The sequence below is a fragment of the Panthera onca genome, chromosome A1 (assembly GCF_046562875.1).
Source record: "Panthera onca isolate mPanOnc1 chromosome A1, mPanOnc1 haplotype 2, whole genome shotgun sequence".
Lineage (NCBI taxonomy): Eukaryota > Metazoa > Chordata > Mammalia > Carnivora > Felidae > Panthera > Panthera onca.
The window spans coordinates 98,074,226-98,098,703 of NC_138339.1; the positions used below are offsets into that span (position 1 = coordinate 98,074,226).

The window sequence follows — 24,478 nt, forward strand, 5'->3', positions numbered from 1 at the left end:
AGCGGATTCTCCAAGTCACAAGGACAGGATTGACACTGCTTCTTCCCAACAACACCCACCTGAATAACCTGCTGTAAACTCCAGTTTTCTGACCTTAAAGCAGCTGCTGTGAAAAATTAGACGACAATGTGTGAGAGGCAACTGGCACCTATTCGGCCTTCAAGAGACGGTGACTTTTATTGGTAGTAGCAAATACCTTTGGGAGCTGTCCATATGCCCACCTTCAGATGCTAAAAAATAAACTGTCCTGTGACTTTGTCACTACCTTCTTGTTTCATAGTTCAGCTTAAACCTGAAAGATTTATCTCCATGCCTTACCTGCCCCGTCTACAAGTACCCCACCCCACAATCTCAACTGTCCACCACTCATCCGGGAATACGGAAATCCTACAGTCTCTCATATGCTGTCATTCTCCTTTAGTTCCTGATATTGGTTGCCCATCACTCAAGGGACTCAAGAAGAGGCAAGACAAAAGCAGGGCTTGGCCATTTAAATGCAGTCATAGCGCATCTCCTTACATTTTATAGTGCCCTCTATTGGGAGTTTGGTCAATGTTCCCACAACGTCCTCACCTCAGGAATTCAATGCATAGTGATATTCCCCAGGGCTGATTTTATTCCTGAGCAAATGGGAGGGTTGAGCCTCTGCTCTACACTGGGAAGGGCACTGTTTTCAGGAGATTTTTCACTTCCTGTGTGACTTGGGAGTGCACCTAACTCCGGTCCGGCTGGTGAGGAAGCCAGGCTAAGAACCCCGACAGCTGCCCCCAGAGAAAGCCTGAAGACTGCCACCCCTGCTACACACCTCAGACAGGAGCTGGATCTCTGGTTGGCCCTTCCTTCTGCCAGAAGAGTTCTCCGCATGGTCCAGTGGAGAGAACTCTCCTGGTCCCACATTTGGATGTGCAGCCAAGGTTTAACATCAAGAGCCATCAACAATCTCTACCTTCTGTGCCCATGCCTCCTGGGGACCTCACCATGCAGGGTGACTAATTAGGATTGAGATTCAGAAGCTCCAGGACCCTTCATCCAAAGACCATCATCATGTCCACCCATCTCTTAGCAGGTGCTAGCACCAGTGCAAAGAACACAGAGTAGAGGCAGGGGTGAAGATTTAAGAGGGAACAGGGGAGGAAGTGAGACTCAGAAAGCACAAAGAGCAACGAAGGTGTTTAATAGTCAGTGGTAGTCACTCTCCTTTAGCCAAATCATCTCTCCTATCCCTATTGCCCAGCCGCCCTTGCAATGGTTTTGTTTTTTTCTTAACCTGGTAAACAAGGACAATCACTAAGCCAATTTAGCATGCAAACACACACTGTTCCATAAGGACATCTCTTCAAGGAATCTGCTCACTGTTATGTGTTTCAGGAAACATTCTAATCTCAAACTAAACAACTTCCCAATCCACCTGCAGACAATCCATTTACTCACTAAAGGCACTGCCCTCGCCTGAACTCTTCCTTCTGACTGCTCTTGTAAGCAATCTCTTTGTCTCACGTCATTTGTTTCAACGTCAAACAAGAAACCCTTTGGAAGTTGGGATGTGGCCCCACTTGTCTGGGGATTAGATCACTATGATGACTGATGAGGCCTGGTAAGAAACCTGATTATCATCTTGGTTAGGATCAAGAACGGGGAACCATGCAAGTTAGAGAGGGATGAGACTCAGGGCAGCCGCTTCAAAGTTGGGCAGGCACAATGAGGGATGTTCCAACTGCATCCGCCTCCAGAAGAAACTCATTCCACCACCCCTGCTGACATATGCAGGGGCGGTGGGAGGGATTATGCTTATGGCAGCACCCCCCCCCCCCACCAGCTCAGCTAAGGGAGGAACAGAGGGGAGGGAGCTGCAAACTCAAAAATCAGGCAATGCCCTCACTGCTATTCAATGTTTCCCTGCTATTCCTACAATGGTGCTGAACCTCCATGAAGTGAGAATGATGGACAAGCACATTGGAATGCGAGAAAATGCACCAGATGGGCTTACAGGATATAGAATAAATCAAATACTATAATTAATTTTCAACAACACATGAGTATTTATATAGTGATGTTTTATTTTCTCATCAATATTTTGTAGTTATTATTAATTCTTACCAAACTTTCTTGTTCAGGAAGACTCTTTGGAGAGAAAACTAACAAAATGAGTACTACTAAGAGTACAAATGGTCCTTTCAAAATTTGTGAGTGAATATTACACTCTCTTTACCAGCACATTAAAAGGCTTCTACATTGGAGACCGCGAAATGATTTGTTTACATGAAATTCATTCACTAAATACAATCTTCCAGCATTTGATATTTTATTAATAATCTTCTCGAGATGCCCAATAAATCATTCTTTTCTAAGTTCAACATATTATGAATGCCTCGGATATAAAGAGAAACACATCCATACGCTTACCACATCCTATGAAAACATTACAGAGAGAGAAGCCTGAGCAAAGGCTGAGCTCTTCATTAAAGAATGGCTCAATGTTTGGAACAAAGACCTTGCAGATGACTTTGACAAGGTTTTCAAAACTCAACTTAACACTATGTAGTATTTATAATTTGTCAAGTGGAATTCTCCAGACACAGAGATCAACAGAGCCAAGAAATAATAAGCCCTATGCTTTCCCGTAGAGGGCCGAAGGCAAGGTCTCACAAACTTGAACAACTATGAGGAGAGGAAGAGAGATAGTTCATTCTCATATATGGTCTACAAAGTCACAGCCAACAACAAATTAATAAATACCAAACCATCATGCCAAGAGAAATACAGGGCTAGGTTCCTGCAAGCCTCTCTTTACAACATTTTTGTCAACTGATCAATATATAACCTTATTTAATGTGTGTTTCTATTTAAAGACATCTTGTTGAGGGGCACCTGGATGGCTCAGTCAGCCCAACTCCTGATTTCAGCTCAGGTCACGATCCCAGGGTCTTGGGATCAAGCCCCACATCTTGCTCCACACTGAGCGTGGAGCCTGCTTGGCATCCTCCCTCCCTCCCTCTCTCTCTCTCCCCCCGCCCCCACCTCTGCCCCTCTCCCCTGCATGTACTCTCTAAAAAATGTTAGAAATTAAAAATGAATAAATAAAACACACTTCATTTAATATACTGTTGATTTATTAAGAGTGAACTCATGGCCACAAGAACTGTAACTCAAGCCTGAATAAAGCTTATCTAACATATTTTCTTCACAAGGCACGTCATAGCCTTCTTGCACTTAGGAACACAACACATGTGCACTTCAGCACTATGCTTGAGGGCTATTTTACATAGCTAAATCACCCATCAAAAGCACAAAAACGTGAAAATCCTGACGCTAAACAGACTGTGAGAAAAGGACGTCTGCTCATAGTGTGAGAGCTGAAACAAGAAGGCAGAGCATCACCTTGTTAAGCCGATGAGGACATACACGCTGGGTGATCTGAAGTTTTCGCTGCTCGGCCCATGTCCACAAATGACCACAAAAGCACTGTATTGATTTTGGGGTTACAAATACATTTTAGGGAAGAGGCAAAATCTCAAGTACACAGATAATGAGGACTGACCGTGCTCTCTTCCACCTCAGGGACGACACTGCTCTGCGGCAGGATGCCCCTCCAAGGCCCACCCCACCAGGCAAGGGTGAGGTCCCCTTATTTCCTGAGCAGCCTGGTCAAAGCAGAGTTTGAGCTGAGCTCTCCAAAAGGCCTCAGGAGCAGGGCAACCCTGACTCCACTTTCACAGGATGTACTCTGACCTGCTCCCTAGAAAAGAAGGGGAAAAAAGCCTACTCCCTATCTATACATCTTCATCAAGGACAATTTGAATTATCTCAGAAGCGCTTGCAGTTTAAACTTCAGCCCATTTTCCCTGCAGGACATTCAATCTTGAGAGAAGTGCGTTTTTATCAAGCATTTTGCCTTTTCTAATTAAATTCTGGGAGAACACTCAATAGAGTTGTTCTCCTTACATATCCCTAGCACAAACAAATAAGAGGCGACCCGAGATGGTAGAGAGCCCAGAGAAGGAAGGCATCTCTTCCAAGAGCCACTTGACTAAATCAGATCATGAGATTTTCAAGAGAGCTATCATTCTGGATAGAAAAGACAGTGATACTTTATGGGTAAAATTTTTAAAAAATTCAAAAATAGCCTTATAGTGTTTTTTTAAAAACCTGTAAGATTAGAACAATTAAAAATACAATTAAAAAACTGGAAGAAGAGCTGTAAATATATTAAAGACACTGGTGAATTAAGTTACTATGGTTCAACAAAACAAACCCCTCTGCCCTGAGCTATCTGTCAGCAAATGAGTAAAGGCAACATTTTCATATATAGCTTTCATCAGTAGATAAAGGCTAACCTGACAGATCATCTCGTCTAGAAAGAATACCTTCTGTGGGTATTCAAGTCCAGCCTGTATTTATTGGGCCAACACAACCACTATTATGATGTCTCGGTTTCTGGGCCAGCTGATGCTCAATAGGCATCACCCCGGCCAGCCCACAGGAGGACCACAAGCTACTGCCAGCCTGAGGAATCCACTGCCAGAGTGACAGGGAACAGGGCTAGGGGCCCCCACCCAAGGCATCTTGTAAGAACACTATCAGCTGGTCACTAAAAACGGAGTAAGTTGACAAAAATCTGCAAAACCTGAAGATCTAACAACCTGCATCAACAGCCAGGTGAGGCCCAGGAGAAGGATTCATTTCAATGTCAAAGAATGTCCCTGGTAACAAACTACAGTAAGAGTACTTAAAGGTCTGATTTGATTTCCTGTTACTGGAGCCCCTGGACAATTCTGGACAAAATGGCTTATAGTTGGTTCACCTGGGTAGAGTTGTTTCACCTATTGAACAGAGTCGATCTACCACTGTATCTTACTATTAACAACAACACAATTGGGGCGCCTAGGTGGCTCAGTCAGTTGAGCGTCCAACTTCAGGTCAGGTCATGATCTCGCAGTTCATGAATTTGAGCCCCACATTGGGCTCTGTGTTGACAGCTCAGAGCCTGGAGCCTGTTCAGGATTCTGTGTGTCCTTCTCTCTCTACCCCTCCCCAATTCATGCTCTCTCTCTCAAAAATAAATACACATTAAAAAATTTTTTCTTTTAAAGAATAACATAATTGTATCCTGTAAAAATGATTTTAAGGGCCTTGATTCCTTTCAAAATAAATGTAGATTTGATCATTACAAACAGTAATAAGTACCCTGAGAACATTATGATAAACCTGGACATGTCCTTCTAGTTGAATATTTCCAGTTACTATTACTCCCTGGCACTCAACTCTGTTCCCCATAAATATCCCCCTACCTGCCTTTATTCTACTACTCTGAACAAGCCTCCATTCCCCAGAATTCTAGAATAATCCAACTCTCTAGTTAGCTTGGGATATTGACACTGGTTCATACCTGATATAATTAATAAGCACTCACTTTCACTCTCAAAACTATCCCCAGTGTAAGAAAAAATATATAATAACAAATGTTGCCAAAATGTGGAGATTCTGTAACCCTCATACACTTATTTGTATAAAAACTTATACAGCTGCTTTGCAAAGACAGTCTGGAAGTTCCTCAGAAGGTTAAGCTTAGAAGTAAGCAATTCAAGGGCGCTTGGGTGGCTCAGTCGGTTAAGCAGCTGACTTTGGCTCAGGTCATGATCTCACAGTCGGTGGGTTCGAGCCCTGCATCGGGCTCTGTGCTGACAGCTCAGAGCCTGGAGCTTGCTTCAAATTCTGTGTCTCCTCCTCTCTCTGCCCCTCCCATGCTCATGCCCTGTCTCTCTGTGTCTCTCAGTAACAAATAAATGTTAAAAAATTTTTTTAAAAAAGAACTAAGCAATTCACTCAGTAAGTCACCCAGGAATTCCATTTCTAGGTATACAAACAACAGAAATTAAAATACATGAATATCTAAGCTTGTGCATGAATGTTCATAACATTTTTCATAATAACTCAAAAGTAGAAACAATCCAAACTCCATCAACTGATGAAGGGATAAATTACATGGTATATCCATAAAATGGAATATAACAGTCATATAAAGGAATAAAGTTATCGAGATACACTGCAACATATATGCACCTTGAGAACATCATGGTAAGTCAAAGAAGCCAGTCACAAAAGGCCACATACTGTATGAGTCCATGTATATCAAGTATCCAGAACAGGTAAATTTATACAGACAGCAAGATTTCTGTTTCTCTGGGGCTGGGAGGTGGTGGTGAGAGGGAACATGGTGGTGATGGCTAATCCATATAAAATTGATGATAGTGATGGTTGCACAACTCTGGAAATTTACTAAACGCCACTGAATTGTACACATTAAAGGAGTGAATTGTACGGTAGGTAAATTAAATCTCAAAAAAGCTGCTATAAAAAGTAATAATGAAAGAGTCAAAATAATAACTCCCATCAGGAAATTAGTTATGTAGTCACTCTACACAGCACCAAATACCAGGTAATTACAGGGGACTTGGAAACCTTTAGCAATGACCTGGTAAAACCCACTCAACTTCAATAAGCGATGTGAATAAACTAATTATGGTATTTTCAAATCATCCTATTTTGATGGGTGGGGGACTGGAGCGGGATGATGAGTTCCTATAATTTAGTCTTTCCATGCAAAAGAACCAAATTTGTTTTCTATGAAAAATTACTTACCAGAATATTCAACAGCATTGCAGAGACCATGTATCAAAGCCGTTATACTAAAGAGGAAAAACCTTTATTCACTTAAATATGATCCAAGAAACAAAGGTTTTTATTTATAAATATGTTCCACTGAGACATAAGACTATATTAGCTCACTGCAAAATCAGCTTTTGAATAAAATTTCACATTGCTCTTAACTCACTATATACAAAACATTTCCTATTCCCTGGACCAAAATGTATTCTGCCCTCAACTCTGAGGGCTTGTCTCCCTATTCTACTTGCCACTGATCACTCCAAAATTCCCTTTGATGGCCTCTGTATGATCCAGTGATCATTTTGCTTTGTTTTCTCCATTTTGATTCTATTTTGGTGAAAATTTCTAACACTGTCCACAAAACCCATGTGTTATAGTCAGTTCAGTTGATTTCTATGAAGTGACAACCATGTCCATTTCAATTAGTCTCCAGGACAGCCATTAAAAATTACTATTATATCAAAAATAAAATGAGTGAAGTCTTCTGTTGAGGATTTTCTATCAAATGACAAGTAAAATAAAAAATGGATGACTACTAATCCTTGTGAAATCAGGTGAGAGTGTCTGAGTGGATAGAGAGGGTACCTAACTTCTAAACAAATAAAGTCCTTAAATCCTGTGATTCAACAAACAAATTTTGGCAAAGAAATCAAGGGCCTCCTTCAAGTCCACCCGGCCTCCTCTCAAGGACCGGTCCTGACAGGGACAGGATAGAATAAGTGCAGTAAAGACCAAAGTAGAAAACCAGAGGGCACAACTAATTTCTTATATGGAGTAATAAAAAGTAATACAAGGTGCCAAATTAAACATAATAAAAGAAGTGTATTTTGTGCACAAATAATGGATACAAACACACATCATACGTACTTGCTAATAAGATATAAAGTATAGAAATCCATTTTTGTGTAAGGGGTATGTAAGCAACCTTGTTACTTTCTACTCTTATATAATCATGTGTTTTAAAAATGAACACCAGACCCACTTCAAAAGTCCGTGAGGGGAAGATGGCGGCGTAGGAGGACGCTGGGCTCACCGCGCATCCTGTTGATCACTTAGATTCCACCTACACCTGCCTAACTAACCCAGAAAAACACCAGAAACTAGCAGAACGGAGTCTCCGGAGCCAAGCGCAGACAAGAGGCCCACGGAAGAGGGTAGGAAGGGCGGAGAGGCGGTGCGCGCTCCACGGACTGGTGGGAGGGAGCCGGGGCAGAGGGGCGGCCTGCTGGCCAAGCAGAGCCCCCGAGTCTGGCTGGCAAAAGTGGAGGGGCCGGACGGAGTGTGTTCTGACAGCAAGTGCGACTTAGCATCTGGGAGGTCATAAGTTAACAGCTCTGCTCGGAAAGTGGGAAGGCTGGAGGACAAAGGGAGGGAGAGCTGCTGAGCCCCCGGACGGCAGAGCTCAGCTTAGCGGGGAACAAAGGCGCTCGCCAGCGCCATCTCCCCCACCCATCCCCCAGCCAGAATCCCAAAGGGAACCAGTTCCTGCCAGGGAACTTGCTCGCTCCGCGCAAACACCCAATGCAGTGCTTCTGCGGAGCCACCCCTCCGGAAGCGGGTCTGACTCCCTCCCACTGCCACAGGGCCCCTCCTGAAGTGGATCACCTAGGGAGAAGCAAGCTAAGCCTGCCCCTCCTGCCCCCGTGCACCTTGCCTACCCACCCCAACTAATACGCCAGATTCCCAGCACCACAAGCCTGGCAGTGTGCAAGTAGCCCAGGCGGGCCACGCCACCCCACAGTGAATCCCGCCCCTAGGAGAGGGGAAGAGAAGGCACACACCAGTCTGACTGTGGCCCCAGCGGTGGGCTGGGGGCAGACATCGAGTCTGACTGCAGCTCTGCCCACCAACTCCAGTTATATGCCACAGCACAGGGGAAGTGCCCTGCAGGTCCGCACCACTCCAGGGACTATCCAAAATGACCAAACGGAAGAATTCCCCTCAGAAGAATCTCCAGGAAATAACAACAGCTAATGAACTGATCAAAAAGGATTTAACTAATATAACAGAAAGTGAATTTAGAATAATAGTCATAAAATTAATCGCTGGGCTTGTAAACAGTATAGAGGACAGCAGAGAATCTCTTGCTACAGAGATCAAGGGACTAAGGAACAGTCAGGAGGAGCTGAAAAACGCTTTAAACGAAATGCAAAACAAAATGGAAACCACGACAGCTCGGATTGAAGAGGCAGAGGAGAGAATAGGTGAACTAGAAGATAAAGTTATGGAAAAAGAGGAAGCTGAGAAAAAGATAAAAAAATCCAGGAGTCTGAGGGGAAAATTAGAGAACTAAGTGACACACTAAAAAGAAATAATATACGCATAATTGGTATCCCAGAGGAGGAAGAGAGAGGGAAAGGTGCTGAAGGGGTACTTGAAGAAATAATAGCTGAGAACTTCCCTGAACTGGGGAAGGAAAAAGGCATTGAAATCCAAGAGGCACAGAGAACTCCCTTCAGACGTAACTTGAATCGATCTTCTGAACGACTTATCATAGTCAAACTGGCAAAATACAAGGATAAAGAGAAAATTCTGAAAGCAGCAAGGGATAAACGTGCCCTAACTTATAAAAGGAGACCTATAAGATTCGTGACAGATCTCTCTTTTGAAACTTGGCAGGCCAGAAAGGATTGGCACGAGATCTTCAATGTATTGAACAGAAATAATATGCAGCCGAGAATCCTTTATCCAGCAAGTCTGTCATTTAGAATAGAAGGAGAGATAAAGGTCTTCCCAAATAAAAACTGAAGGAATTCGTCACCACTAAACCAGCCCCACAAGAGATCCTAAGGGGGATCCCGTGAGACAAAGTACCAGAGACATCGCTACAAGCATAAAACATACAGACATCACAATGACTCTAAACCCTTATCTTTCTATAATAACACTGAATGTAAATGGATTAAATGTACCAACCAAAAGACACAGGCTATCAGAATGGATAAAAAAACAAGACCCATCTATTTGCTGTCTACAAGAAACTCATTTTAGATCTGAGGACACCTTTAGATTGAGAGTGAGGGGATGGAGAACTATTTATCATGCTACTGGAAGCCAAAAGAAAGCTGGAGTAGCCATACTTATATCAGACAAACTAGACTTTAAATTAAAGGCTATAACAAGAGATGAAGAAGGGCATTATATAATAATTACAGGGTCTATCCATCATAAAGAGGTAACAATTATAAATGTCTATGCACCGAATACCAGAGCCCCCAAATATATAAAACAATTACTCACAAACATAAGCAACCTTATTGATAAGAATGTGGTAAATGCAGGGGACTTTAACACTCCACTTACAGAAATGGATAGATCATCTAGACACACGGTCAATAAAGAAACAAGGGTCCTGAATGATACATTGGATCAGATGGACTTGACAGATATATTTAGAACTCTGCATCCCAAAGCATCAGAATATACTTTCTTCTCGAGTACACATGGAACATTTTCCAAGATAGATCATATACTGGGTCACAAAACGGCCTTTCATAAGTATACAAGGATTGAAATTATACCATGCATACTTTCAGACCACAATGCCATGAAGCTTGAAATCAACCACAGGAAAAAGTCTGGAAAACCTCCAAAAGCATGGAGGTTAAAGAACACCCTACTAAAGAATGAGTGGGTCAACCAGGCAATTAGAGAAGAAATTAAAAAATATATGGAAACAAACGAAAATGAAAATACAACAATCCAAATGCTTTGGGACGCAGCGAAGGCAGTCCTGAGAGGAAAATACATTGCCATCCAGGCCTATCTCAAGAAACAAGAAAAATCCCAAATACAAAATCTAACAGCACACCTAAAGGAAATAGAAGCAGAACAGCAAAGGCAGCCTAAACCCAGCAGAAGAAGAGAAATAATAAAGATCAGAGCAGAAATAAACAATATAGAATCTAAAAAAACTGTAGAGCAGATCAACGAAACCAAGAGTTGGTTTTTTGAAAAAATAAACAAAATTGACAAACCTCTAGCCAGGCTTCTCAAAAAGAAAAGGGAGATGACCCAAACAGATAAAATCATGAATGAAAATGGAATTATTACAACCAATCCCTTAGAGATACAAACAATTATCAGGGAATACTATGAAAAATTATATGCCAACAAACTGGACAACCTGGAAGAAATGGACAAATTCCTAAACACCCACACTCTTCCAAAACTCAATCAGGAGGAAATAGAAAGCTTGAACAGACCCATAACCAGTGAAGAAATTGAATCGGTTATCAAAAATCTCCCAACAAATAAGAGTCCAGGACCAGATGGCTTCCCAGGGGAGTTCTACCAGACGTTTAAAGCAGAGATCATACCTATCCTTCTCAAGCTATTCCAAGAAATAGAAAGGGAAGGAAAACTTCCAGACTCATTCTATGAAGCCAGTATTACTTTGATTCCTAAACCAGACAGAGACCCAAAAAAAGAGAACTACAGGCCAATATCCCTGATGAATATGGATGCAAAATTTCTCAATAAGATACTAGCAAATCGAATTCAACAGCATATAAAAAGAATTATTCACCATGATCAAGTGGGATTCATTCCTGGGATGCAGGGCTGGTTCAACATTCGCAAATCAATCAACGTGATACATCACATTAATAAAAGAAAAGATAAGAACCATATGATCCTGTCAATCGATGCACAAAAGGCCTTTGACAAAATCCAGCACCCTTTCTTAATAAAAACCCTCGAGAAAGTTGGAATAGAAGGAACACACTTAAAGATCATAAAAGCCATTTATGAAAAGCCCACAGCTAACATCATCCTCGATGGGGAAAAACTGAGAGCTTTTTCCCTGAGATCAGGAACATGACAGGGATGACCACTCTCACCGCTGTTGTTTAACATAGTGTTGGAAGTTCTAGCATCAGCAATCAGACAACAAAAGGAAATCAAAGGCATCCAAATTGGCAAAGATGAAGTCAAGCTTTCGCTTTTGGCAGATGACATATTATACATGGAAAATCCGATAGACTCCACCAAAAGTCTGCTAGAACTGATACATGAATTCAGCAAAGTTGCAGGATACAAAATCAATGTACAGAAATCAGTTGCATTCTTATACACTAACAATGAAGCCACAGAAAGACAAATAAAGAAACTGATCCCATCCACAATTGCACCAAGAAGCATAAAATACCTAGGAATAAATCTAACCAAAGATGTAAAAGATCTGTATGCTGAAAACTATAGAAAGCTTATGAAGGTAATTGAAGAAGATTTAAAGAAATGGAAAGACATTCCCTGCTCATGGATTGGAAGAATAAATATTGTCAAAATGTCAATACTACCCAAAGCTATCTACACATTCAATGCAATCCCAATCAAAATTGCACCAGTATTCTTCTCGAAGCTAGAACAAGCAATCCTAAAATTCATATGGAAACACAAAAGGCCCTGAATAGCCAAAGTAATTTTGAAGAAGAAGACCAAAGCAGGAGGCATCACAATCCCAGACTTTAGTCTCTACTACAAAGCTGTCATCATCAAGACAGCATGGTATTGGCACAAAAACAGACACATAGACCAATGGAATGGAATAGAAACCCCAGAACTAGACCCACAAACATATGGCCAACTCATCTTTGACAAAGCAGGAAAGAACATCCAATGGAAAAAAGACAGTCTCTTTAACAAATGGTGCTGGGAAAACTGGACAGCAACATGCAGAAGGTTGAAACTAGACCACTTTCTCACACCATTCACAAAAATAAACTCAAAATGGATAAAGGACCTGAATGTGAGACAGGAAACCATCAAAACCCTAGAGGACAAAGCAGGCAAAGACCTCTCTGACCTCAGCCGTAGCAATCTCTTACTCAACACATCCCCAAAGGCAAGGGAATTAAAAGCAAAAATGAATTACTGGGACCTTATGAAGATAAAAAGCTTCTGCACAGCAAAGGAAACAACCAACAAAACTAAAAGGCAACCAACGGAATGGGAAAAGATATTTGCAAATGACACATCGGACAAAGGGCTAGTATCCAAAATCTATAAAGAGCTCACCAAACTCCACACCCGAAAAACGAATAACCCGGTGAAGAAATGGGCAGAAAACATGAACAGACACTTCTCTAAAGAAGACATCCGGATGGCCAACAGGCACATGAAAAGATGCTCAACGTCGCTCCTCATCAGGGAAATACAAATCAAAACCACACTCAGATATCACCTCACGCCAGTCAGAGTGGCCAAAATGAACAAATCGGGAGACTATAGATGCTGGCGAGGATGTGGAGAAACGGGAACCCTCTTGCACTGTTGGTGGGAATGCAAACTGGTGCAGCCACTCTGGAAAGCAGTGTGGAGGTTCCTCAGAAAATTAAAAATAGACCTACCCTATGACCCAGCAATAGCACTGCTAGGAATTTACCCAAGGGATACAGGAGTACTGAGGCATAGGGGCACTTGTACCCCAATGTTTATAGCAGCACTCTCAACAATAGCCAAATTATGGAAAGAGCCTAAATGTCCATCAACTGATGAATGGATAAAGAAATTGTGGTTTATATACACAATGGAGTACTACATGGCAATGAGAAAGAACAAAATATGGCCCTTTGTAGCAACATGGATGGAACTGGAGAGTGTGATGCTAAGTGAAATAAGCCATACAGAGAAAGACAGATACCATATGGTTTCACTCTTATGTGGATCCTGAGAAACTTAACAGAAACTCATCGGGGAGGGGAAGGAAAAAAAAAAAAAGAGGTTAGAGTGGGAGAGAGCCAAAGCATAAGAGACTCTTAAAAACTGAGAACAAACTGAGGGTTGATGGGGGGTGGGAGGGAGGGGAAGGTGGGTGATGGGTATTGAGGAGGGCACCTTTTGGGATGAGCACTGGGTGTTGTATGGAAACCAATTTGACAATAAATTTCATATATTGAAAAAATTAAAAAATAAAAATGAACACCAGCATGATGCCTCCAGCATAGATGAGTTCTTCAATATTTCAGTAGGGGTACAAAGTGACAGGCATACCTATTTTCCTCTCAGCTCAATTTTTGAAAAGTAATAGTGATTATGCTTAATAACCACATAGGGGAGATTATGGAGAAACAAATCAATGACCATTTTAATTCTAAAGATACATGTTAAGAAACTGGCTCCACTGTTTCCCTTCACCTCCATGAGCACTTTGTTGTGTCTGTCCTCCTATTTCTTTTCGTTTTCTGCCTTTTTTGCCTTTTTCTCACCAGATGTTTTCACTAGTCCCACTCCCATTTCCACATACAGGATTTCTTCATCTTAATCGATCATAATATAGACATGAAGTATACTGTTATGATTCATAAGGTGGGTAAAGGTGCATTTCCTGCTAGTATTTTTAATGCATACAGTATTCTGATAAAAAATGTTTTTCATGTATGAAAAATGCAGCCCAGCTTATTTTATCCTGAGCAAAGATGCAGAGAGGAAAAATGGAAAACACAAGAGTGTCAGTAAGCTGCAGAGGAATGCCCTCAAAAGTAACACAGGAATAAAAATTATTTCACTGTGAACACAAGATACTTCTCTGAATCCCTGCAGGGAAAATCCCCTTTGCTGCTGAAGGCAAAGTCAGGGAAAACTTCTAAAAGCTAGGTGCAAGGCACAGCCAAACATCTGGATTCAGAAGGACAGCAAGACGGTATTTGTTCCTCTTGCATATCCTTAGAAAGGGCATCCCTAGGATCTCTCGTGTATCTACTAGCATGTTACAGATCTAGCTGTGTAGAACACACCCACTGGCCAACAACCTGGGCAGCTCCCATGAAACAGAAAGTGTATCTGACAAGGAAGAAACAAAATGACATATAAATTATGCATAGAGCCTAATGTCTACCAACTGATGAATGGATAAAGAAGATGTGGTTTATATATACAATTGAATACTACCGGGCAATGAGAAAGAATGAAATCATGCCATTTGCAGCAATGTGGATGGAAATGGAGGGTACTATGTTAAATAAAGTAAGTCAGTCAGAGAAAGACAGATATCATGTTTTCACTCATATGTGGATCTTGAGAAACTTAACAGAAGACCATGGGGGAAGGGAAAGAGAAAAAAATAGTTTTAAACAGCGAAGGAGGCAAACCGTCAAGAGACTCTTAAATACAGAGAACAAAATGAAGGTTGATGGGTGGAGGGTAGAGGGGAAAATGGGTGATGGGCATTGAGGAGGGCACTTATTGGAATAAGCAGTGGGTGTTTTAAGTAAGCAATGAACCACGAGAATCTACCCCAAAAACTAAGAGCACACATTAAACAGTTTATGTTAGCCAATTTCACAACAAGTTATATTTTTAAAAATGGCATAACTGAGAACAAAACACAGAGAAATAAGTGTGGTTCCCAGAGTCTTGCCCAACTGTTATCAGTCACTTAATTTCATGTTGGTTCCCAATACATCTAGATCTACGTTAAAGAGACATGTTTTACAACCACATCATGTCCAGCTCTCAAAAGGCCTTGGGCTTATACCAATGTGCTAAGGGATTAGAGCTCCTTCATAGCGTCTTTCCTCCTCTTCATGGAGATGACACTCCTCATCACAACATCTGTATGTATTGTACGGTGAGGTCCCTTCATGGGGACTACAGGCTGTGTTTATTACCTCCAAGGGAGAATTCTAACAGAATAGCTTCTAATTTTTTTAAGCCATTATACTTTTTCTAAACTTTTAAAGATGCCAGGCCGTTTTTATTTTCGTACATTTAAAAGCAACAGAATACAACTATCTTGTATATAGTCTTAATCAGTGGTCTCTCCACAATCCCACAGAATTAGAGGGTGGTCTTGATCAGTATCTCCTAATGTATTTCTCCATCTACAGTCAGAATACAACAGTCATGGTCTTATTTTCTCATCACTTTTCTGATAAAGAAACAGGGTACTTTGGGAAAATGGGCCAACAATTTATTTAGAAGTAAGCCTTAGTGGAAATCATCAATAAAATGTCTGAAGATACACTTTTTATTATAAAATTAGTATTCAAATTGTATGAAACTGGTGTCTATGGATGTACTTAATATTTCCTAATTTATCAAGTCATTAAATTGTACATACAATTTTTCCAGAAGAATTTACATATATGGTGGCTAATTTTTAAATGTTACTTTTTAAAATGCCCCTTCCAGGAAGAAGCCTCTCCCTTTCCAAACCAGACTATAAACTGCTGAGCTGATGTCTAAGAAACACCTTTAATTCAGCAAGATCTTCTATTTCTACTGCCATATTAAAGTTTTCCAAAATAATCTTGAATGACCAAATTAGCTGGTCCTTTACATTTCATTAGTACAATTAGATGTAAATGACAGCTTTATACATATACTCACTTTTCCACACATAACAGGTGTTAAATGGCCACAAGCTGAAATAAGGGTCACTACACCATAGAGAATGACCTACAGAGGACTTGCCAGGATAGGGGTATGCACTGCCACCACTATTAGCTCATCTCCCACCTCCAGCCTATTTGAGAGAAGGCTGGAGATTTGCTGGCTGAATGAGGAATAATTTTTAAACAGTTGTTGGCTTGGTAGGAATTGCACTGGAGCCTCCCCACACTGCCTTCTTTTTAGAGCATGAAGGGGAGAGAACATTCTCCCTCCAAGGAGAGCAGCAGCAAAAGAACTCCCTTAAGACAGGGGAGGGACAGAAAGGAATCTGGCACCTCCCTTCCACCAGAATTATTGCTGAGCTACAAAAGGAAATGCACAGGCTCCATATGCTATCACCAGAAAAGCTGTGGAGAGGCAGGGTCCTATATGATAGAGACAAGGGCTGCCTAGAGCTGTACTCAATGGAAGAGGTCAAGAGGATAGTGGGAGAAGGCTACACTTCCAGAGTTTTGTGGGGCAACGATGTGTTATCTGTCCTGTGGGGCAAGTGGACAATGAGTACCTTGAAGGGAACCTATCCAAGAAGGCTACCTGCCCCTGGAGCGTGGTGGTGCCAGCAGAAAGATGCTGGAGCTGTATCCCTAGGAGTAGGATCCAAGAGGGAAGGGCATGATAAAAGGTCAGGTGGAGAGTACATTCCCCAAGGCAAAAAAAAACAGGAAAAGGTGTGGGGGGGGGGGGGCGGGGGGTGAACAGAGGTTAAGACAAAAAAACCCACCAGTATTTATTGCAATATATTTTGAAGTCCTATTACTATATGCATATTATAGTATTATATAGTCTTGATTCATTGACTCATTTTTGGAATGGACTTACTTTGGAATGATATTTATCACTGCTCATATTCTCAGATCCAAAATTAATTTTGTTTGACATTACTATATTCACTTCAGCTTTCTTTTGATTACTATTAGCATGGTGTATCTTTTTCTATCATTTGACTTCTAACCTTTCTGTGTCTTTATATTTAAGGTGGGTGACTTGTTGACAGCATCCAGTTTTCTATATTCTCTTCTTCTATCCAATCTGATAATCTCTGCCTTTTGAGGTTTTTAGACCACTTACATTTAATATAATTATTGATATGGTTAGGTTTACATGTATCACCTTACTCTTTTTCACTTATCTCCTCTGCCCTTGGTTGTCATTTTCCCTCTTTTTCTGCCTTGTTTTGGATTTCCCAGATATTTTAAAACTATTTAATCAATTTAATTTTCTGTGTTGTTTTATTAGATGTATCTTTCTTGGAGGAGGGGGTTGTTTTAACTTAGCATATTCTATGTTCACTATCATTCAGTTCACTTTTACTACTCTGGCAACTGGAAAAACGCCTCCAGTCTACTTGAGGTTCAATAATTTGTTGCAGAATAAATTAATAACACAGCTAAGCAAAGTCCAATTAAACAAAATGCTCAACACATGGAATATTCTTGGGGTGCCTGGGTGGCTCAGTCATTGAATGTCTGACTCTTGAATCTGTCTCGGGTCATGATCTCACAGTTCATGGGATCAAGCCTTGCATAGGGCTCTGCACTAACAAAACAGAGTCTGCTTGAGATTCTCTCTCTTTCTCCCACTCTCTCTCAAAACAAATAAATATACTTAAAAAAATGGAATATTCTTACTAACCAAATTTCTAATCAAATGAGGGTTGTTGAGAAAACTATATGCTGGTGTTTTTTGTTTGATTTTTTTTTTCTAAAATGTGATAGTTGGCACTCAGGCCTTACAAATTTGCTGTACTGGAAATAATTTTGCGGTACCTTATTCTCATCATTCTTAACATCAGTGATACTCACGTCTGAACACAGGGATGGAAGAGAAGATACAGAATGGAATATATCTGTACAGAGCTCAGGATATACCCTAGAAGTTAAATATTTCATTTCTATTTGTTTGAAAAAAACTGTAACGTTATGTTTTCTCTGTAATCTGACCTTGTCCGTAATTCAAAGGGGAAAAATTCTTCTAGTTGCTGAAGACTAAAGGAGGATATTTTCTGCATGGTTCAACAGAGTAAAAGCAAAAAGTCATTTCTATGCCAGACTCACAGAAACTACTATAGAATTTTAAAACTGAAATTAAATCAAAAGAGATTACAATAAAAATAATAATGTACTAGTAAACATTGAATGCCTAATAAAATTGCCTACACATTTAAATGTAGTCAGAACATGATAAATAGACCAAATAGTGCATTAGAACAGCTCCCAGCTCCCACAAGGGTTACACTTCTTTTGTGGTACATAAAAATATGACCCCATCATTGCTTTCACATGTTATTTCCAGTTCACAATCCTCTAGGGCAAAAACTATCCTGAAGATGTGAAAATAAATTTGTTACTGTAAATAATAATTAAATAATAATAAATGTCAAATAATTGTAAATAAACATTCCTAAAGAGATAAAGGATACTCATGAATTTAAATTACACCTTGTCTGAAGCAAAGCTTTTAAATAATGATTAATAACAAATACAGATCACATTTTAAATCTGTAAATCCTTGTTATAAAAAGAAACCTCTATAAACTGAAAAAGTTCAAGTAATCAGCTGAACTACATTTCTCTGTAAACCACAGCAGTGATAAACATCCATTAGCCAGTGAGTATTCTCATGCAACTTCTAGAAGATGGCATAAAGGGTTACCAAACAGGGTCCTTGAACGTTGGTTTCTTTGAAGTTTATTTCACCTTCATGATTGACTCTGTTAATGGGACTATACGCAGTACTTGCACTATAATATTTATTTTATAATCAACATTGGGCCTGTGATGTGTATGTGAAGGGGTGTATATGTGCATATGTACATACATACATATATACACATAATATACAGGAGCATAGTCCTTCACTTGCGAATGGGAATATAGAAATCCACTAAACTCCTAATCAAACATATGTCAGGTAGCAAGCCAATCTATACTATAAACACCCATATCACCTATTCCTTCCCAGCATAGTAAGGCAAAAGAATAAAGTAAATGCCCAAATTAGAAATCAGTAAGGAGGTCTAGAAAACATGGGGCAGCTGAGGCTTAAAAGACTTTGTTATCTGTGATACACAGTATAATGGGGTTAATACTTGGCCTCCCAAGAAAGCCAAGAAGGCAGAAGATGTGCACGACCACATGCATGGATGTGCACACAGGTATGTGTTCTGCACAGAGGTGCTACATCTCTCAGCTTACTGTGAAAGGCCCTATGGATGGAAGTCCCACCATCCCACTGGATCTGAAGAACTGAAACATTCTTTTATTTAATTTTTTTTTTTCCAACGTTTTTTATTTATTTTTGGGACAGAGAGAGACAGAGCATGAACGGGGGAGGGGCAGAGAGAGAGGGAGACACAGAATCGGAAACAGGCTCCAGGCTCCGAGCCATCAGCCCAGAGCCTGACGCGGGGCTCGAACTCACGGACCGCGAGATCGTGACCTGGCTGAAGTCGGACGCTTAACCGACTGCGCCACCCAGGCGCCCCAAACTGAAACATTCTTAATCCTTACAGGCTGGAAAACGCTGGTCCACTGCCACCTGCTGCATGTCAAGGTTGGGGAATTAAGACCTTCCTCAATCACCAATGGAACAGGTATAGTTTCGCCCCTAGCAAGGACTGCCAGGTCCTCTATCCCCTCCCATCATGACATTGCCTGAGAGGTTCCAGAGCCTCAATGTGTTGGTGGTGAGGGCATACAACCTAGGAACAGGCAAAGAAAACCTACAACCTCTAAAAGGGACCTGGTCCCTGGAGGTAGGGGGATACAAACTAAAATGAGACTTCACCAACAAAAGAGACAAAAACAAACAAACAAAGATAAATTAATGGACACAGAAATGCAAATCCTGAAGGTGATCTAATTAGGACAGAAAAAATATCTTCTGAAATGACAAAGATTTGGGAAAAATTTTTTTAAATGCATAACCTACCTGAAGGAGAACAAAATAAGTGGTCTGGAACAGGACTTAGTAAACTTTTTGTAAAGATCAAATTAGTAAATATTTTTGACTTTGTGGGCCATATCTTCTGTTGAAACTGCCCAACTTTGCCACTGTGGCATGAAAGAAGCCATAGATAATACATATATAAAATGTGTTTGGCTGTGTTCCAATAAAACTTTATTTATAGAAACAGGCAGCAGCATGGATTTGGCAAGCAATATCAAGCCTGTAGATCCCTGGTCTAGAAGGTCAAATAAAAAAATCTATCCCAACACAGAAGAAAAGAAATAGATCTAGAATATTTAAAATGCAAAATCAGTAACTCTAGAGGGAAAAAAGGTCCAGATGAAAAACACATTAACTGAAGAACAAACACAAGAAAACTTTCCTTGGAAATCCTTAAACCTTCTGGGGGCCTGGGGGGCTCAGAGCCCCACCTCAGGCTTGTTGCTGTCAGCACAGAGCCCACTTTGGATTCTCTGTTCCTCTCTCTCTCTGTTCTCTCCCATTTGCATGGTCTCTCTCTCAAAAATAAACATTAAAAAAAAAAAGCATTGGACCTTCAGGCTTAACCAGGCATACCCTGCTGAAATATCTGAAATACCAGAATAAAGTTAAAATTTTATTAAAAAAGGAAAGGTTACCTAGAAAAGAGAGAAAATTAGTGTCAGATTTTTCATGAACATCAACACTGAAAGCTATCAAATGGAGGAACAATTTTTAACAAAGTGATGATACAAGAAACTGTACCTGTTCCATTGATGGTCTGTCTCTACACTAACATTAACCTGTAAGAAACAGAAAACCAATTTCATACATGATGGCAAAAACAGGTATAAAACCCAGAAGGGAAACAGATAAATATTTTTAATTACATATGTTTAAATTAATATTGAAACTTAGATTAATATATAAAATTCTGATCCAAAAATCAAAAAGGTTTTTAGAGTAATTGGAAGCAATTTTTTTTAAGTTCATATGAAAGAGTATATTAGAATTGATAAGAAAATTTTGTAAAATAAAGAAGAAATAAAATGACAAATGTTTTTCACCAAATACAGTATTATAAAACCATTACATTTTAAACATTATGTCATTGGCAAGGGAATACACAAATGCATTAGCAGAATAAAACGGAGAATCTAAAAATAGATCCAAATGTATGTTGAAACACAGTAAGTGATGAAAAATGGAAATGAAGGCATTTTTCAAAAATGGTAGTGGCTATAATAATTAACTATCTGAAAGGAAACAAAAATTATGTGAGATAAAATATACAGAGTTCAAGTGGATTCCAACTATTTTTTAATTGTAAGAAACTTAGCAGAATGTGTTATAACCTCAGCATTAGAGAGACTTTCTCAAGCAAGTCACAAAATACTAAACCAGAAAGAAAACAACATTTAACTTTAATAACTTTATGGCAAAGACATCAAGTCAAATGACAAACAGTAACTGAGGAAAAATCTTGCCAGACAGATGAAACAGTAGGCCCAAAACTCTTTCAAAACAGAGAGGAAAGGGGTGCCTGGGTGGCTCAGTTGGTTGAGCTTCTGACTTCGGCTCAGGTCATGATCTCACCGTCTTTGAGTTTGAGCCCCATGTCTGACTCTGTGCTGACAGCTCAGAGCCTGGAGCCTGCTTTGGATTCTGTCTCCCTCTCTCTCTGACCCTCCCCGGTTCATGCTCTGTCTCTCTCTGTCTCAGAAATAAATAAACATTAAAAAAAAAAAAAAAAAAAAAAAAAAAAAACGGAGAGGAGGAAGACAGGTATTTCAACAGAAAAAATATACAGGGGATGAATAAGAAATCCAGAGATAAGGAAACGCTAGTGGATAATACATGAGAAGATACTTATTTGCTGTCTTGTTTATAGCACTAAAAAACTGGCAACAACTTAAACATTCATGTGATGAAACTAGCAAATGAATTATGGCAAATCTATATGATGAATATAGAATATTATATATTATTAAAAAGAATGAGTCAGATCCATATGTATTGAAAATAGAGGGACTTTCAGATGTCAAGATTTTAGCATTTTTGCAATTCCTCAAAAAACTCCACAAGGTACCAAGTGAGAGAGTGTGTGTGTGCATGTGTGTGTGCATATTATACAATCATGACTAAAAGGTTGGGACAATCACACATATACATCCACTGTGAACACTGGTTACTCTGGAAGAAGGGGAAACAGAATGTTGACTTTTACTTTGCACACATATATGTTGTTTGTTTTGCTGCAAAAAGTATTAACTGCTTTTATAACTTGAAAAAAAATTCAACAAAGCAAATTTTAAAAAATCAGGAGCTTCTGGTTTCCCAGGAGATAATGACAGTTGACTAAGTGACAGTTGAATCTCTCCCAAAACCATACAGATCAACCAAGAGAACAAGTGAAATCACCCATAACTCTTGTCTAGAGCCAAGGCTCAAAAAACAATTGGCAGGGCCCAGCACAAAACGAAAATGAGGGGCCCCAGCCAGGGCAGAGATATCAATCTCCCCTCCCCAGGGGCCTATCACTGCCAACAAGCCCGGACTGGCAACCTGCCAGGAATTCCAACTTCTGTGCTAGGATACACTGTGCACCTGGATCAATGGGAGATAAAAGGCCCCCCTCTGAGTCACCTGCTGAATGCACTGTGACAGTGACAAACGGGGACAAGGACAGCCGCTGCTTTGCCCTGATCCCAACCCCTCCTGCACACACTTCTCTGGTGGGTCTGGAGGAATGGACAGAGCACAGGCCTCACTGGGCCACCCCAGCCAGAGAGAGGCAGTGATCACAGACTAGGGGCAAGAACAGGTGGCTGACCCGATCCAGGAGAGGTAGAGAGCGAAAGAGGAGGTAGAACCCAAGTGGGAGGCTTTAGGGCCCTGATACATGTCCACTGTGCCATCAAATTTCACTTACAAAACACAAACCTAAAGATTAAATTATTAAGAATTTCATGACAGTGATGACAGAGAGTTCAACTCCAAGTGTGAGGCCCTTCTGAGAACTGGGCCCTGTCGAAGTGCATGGTAGCTTGCCCAGGAAACCGGCCTGCCTAGAGCATAGACAGGGATGAAGCACACTAGAAATTTCAATAAATGCACAGGGAGGTAACAAACATCTGAGATGATCAGAAACCTGGCTAGAGAAGAGGGTCAGGTGGCAGGTTGGGATGGCAGAGCAGACCAAAATCACCTCCAGAAAGAGCTTCCCACCCTGAATGTGGAAACACTGAAAACAAGCCTGATGATTCTACTTCCAGGAATACAGGAAGCTGGAGGGTCGCAGCCCTCCGATGCCTGATGGTTAAGGGGAAAAAAGAAGGACACAATCGAAATTAAGGGCCCTTTGGAAAGAAAAGCGATTCACAAAATCGTAAGACACATCAACCCTCCTTTTCTCTCCCCAATAGGCCCTATTTATGAAAGAAGCTACACTTCCCTGTACACAAACTAAGAAACCTAGTGGGCTCTCACCTCTGCTGGCAGAGAATCACCAGTTACTGCTAGACTAGCTAGGAAAACAGAAGACATTTCAAGATGAACAGAAAATGGCAGACACGAAAGAAATCCGTCAACCTTGAAGGACTAATAGTGAGAAAAAGAAAATTAATTCCAATTAGGCTTCTTTTCATTTCAAGTCACAATGAATGTTCCAACCATTATTCAACTGTATTTCAGAAGTAGCATCTTGGTAGAAAAGAAAAACAAAGAACCCAAAAAACAAAGACTGGAATATCAGCCCCTTTCTGAGAAAGGCAGAAGGAAACGAAGTGGGTGCGTCATTCCACACCTGGCGTTGAGGGTTTGGGGTAACAATACAATGACTGCAAAAAAGAGGCGGTGAAAAAAACCATTAGAGATGGAAATCTTGAAAGACAGCACCAACCTATCATTCTCCAGGGCAATGATTTCAATTTTTTTTTAGCGACTCAATTTTCTACACCGAAAAGCATTTATTCACATAGTTCGCGGAGATCTTTCCTACCTACTTTTGAGACTGTTTTTCACTGTGGTTCTTTTCTGAGCACAATTCATATCTACTTTAAAATTAAGAGATTCACAATGTCCAAGGTATCTCTCAATTTCTGAAGAATTAACACTTAAAAAGTTCTTTGGAGGAGTCCCAGTGTATGTAATCCAGTTGCCAAGCAACAGCAATCTTTTGGAACGGTGACCCAAATGGATCTGAAAGGTATATGCAAAATTTTCCAAGGGAAGATACAATCATAAAGATCATGCTCTTTATTGATTCCACACAATTTCCAATGCCTTATTTCTATTTAGTAACCTTTTAGGCCCCATTAATGAGGACAAAATGAAAGCACACTTCATATCGATAGTAACAGAAACACCTAAAATATAAAATACTCCAATGTCCTTTTAGTCTATTCTACACTCATACTAAATCCATCCACTTAGGAGTTATTTATGTATCAACTAAGAGAGAAAATACTTTATTATTGTATAGTGCATTTGT

General features: G+C 40.3%; 1 protein-coding gene across 5 annotated transcripts in view; it reads right to left on the reverse strand.

Annotated features, from left to right (window-relative positions):
- Positions 1–24,478, reverse strand: part of PDE8B (phosphodiesterase 8B) — a 274,382-nt gene that overhangs the window by 175,409 nt on the left and 74,495 nt on the right. The window contains exon 1 of one of the 5 annotated variants that reach the window (XM_060635505.2): positions 20,752–20,792. The exons of the other annotated variants lie outside the window; for them this stretch is intronic. Coding sequence (XP_060491488.1) covers positions 20,752–20,760 — 9 coding nt within the window. The 5' untranslated portion in view covers positions 20,761–20,792. Of the gene's footprint in view, positions 1–20,751; positions 20,793–24,478 lie in introns of those variants that run through there. 5 annotated transcript variants of the gene reach the window in all.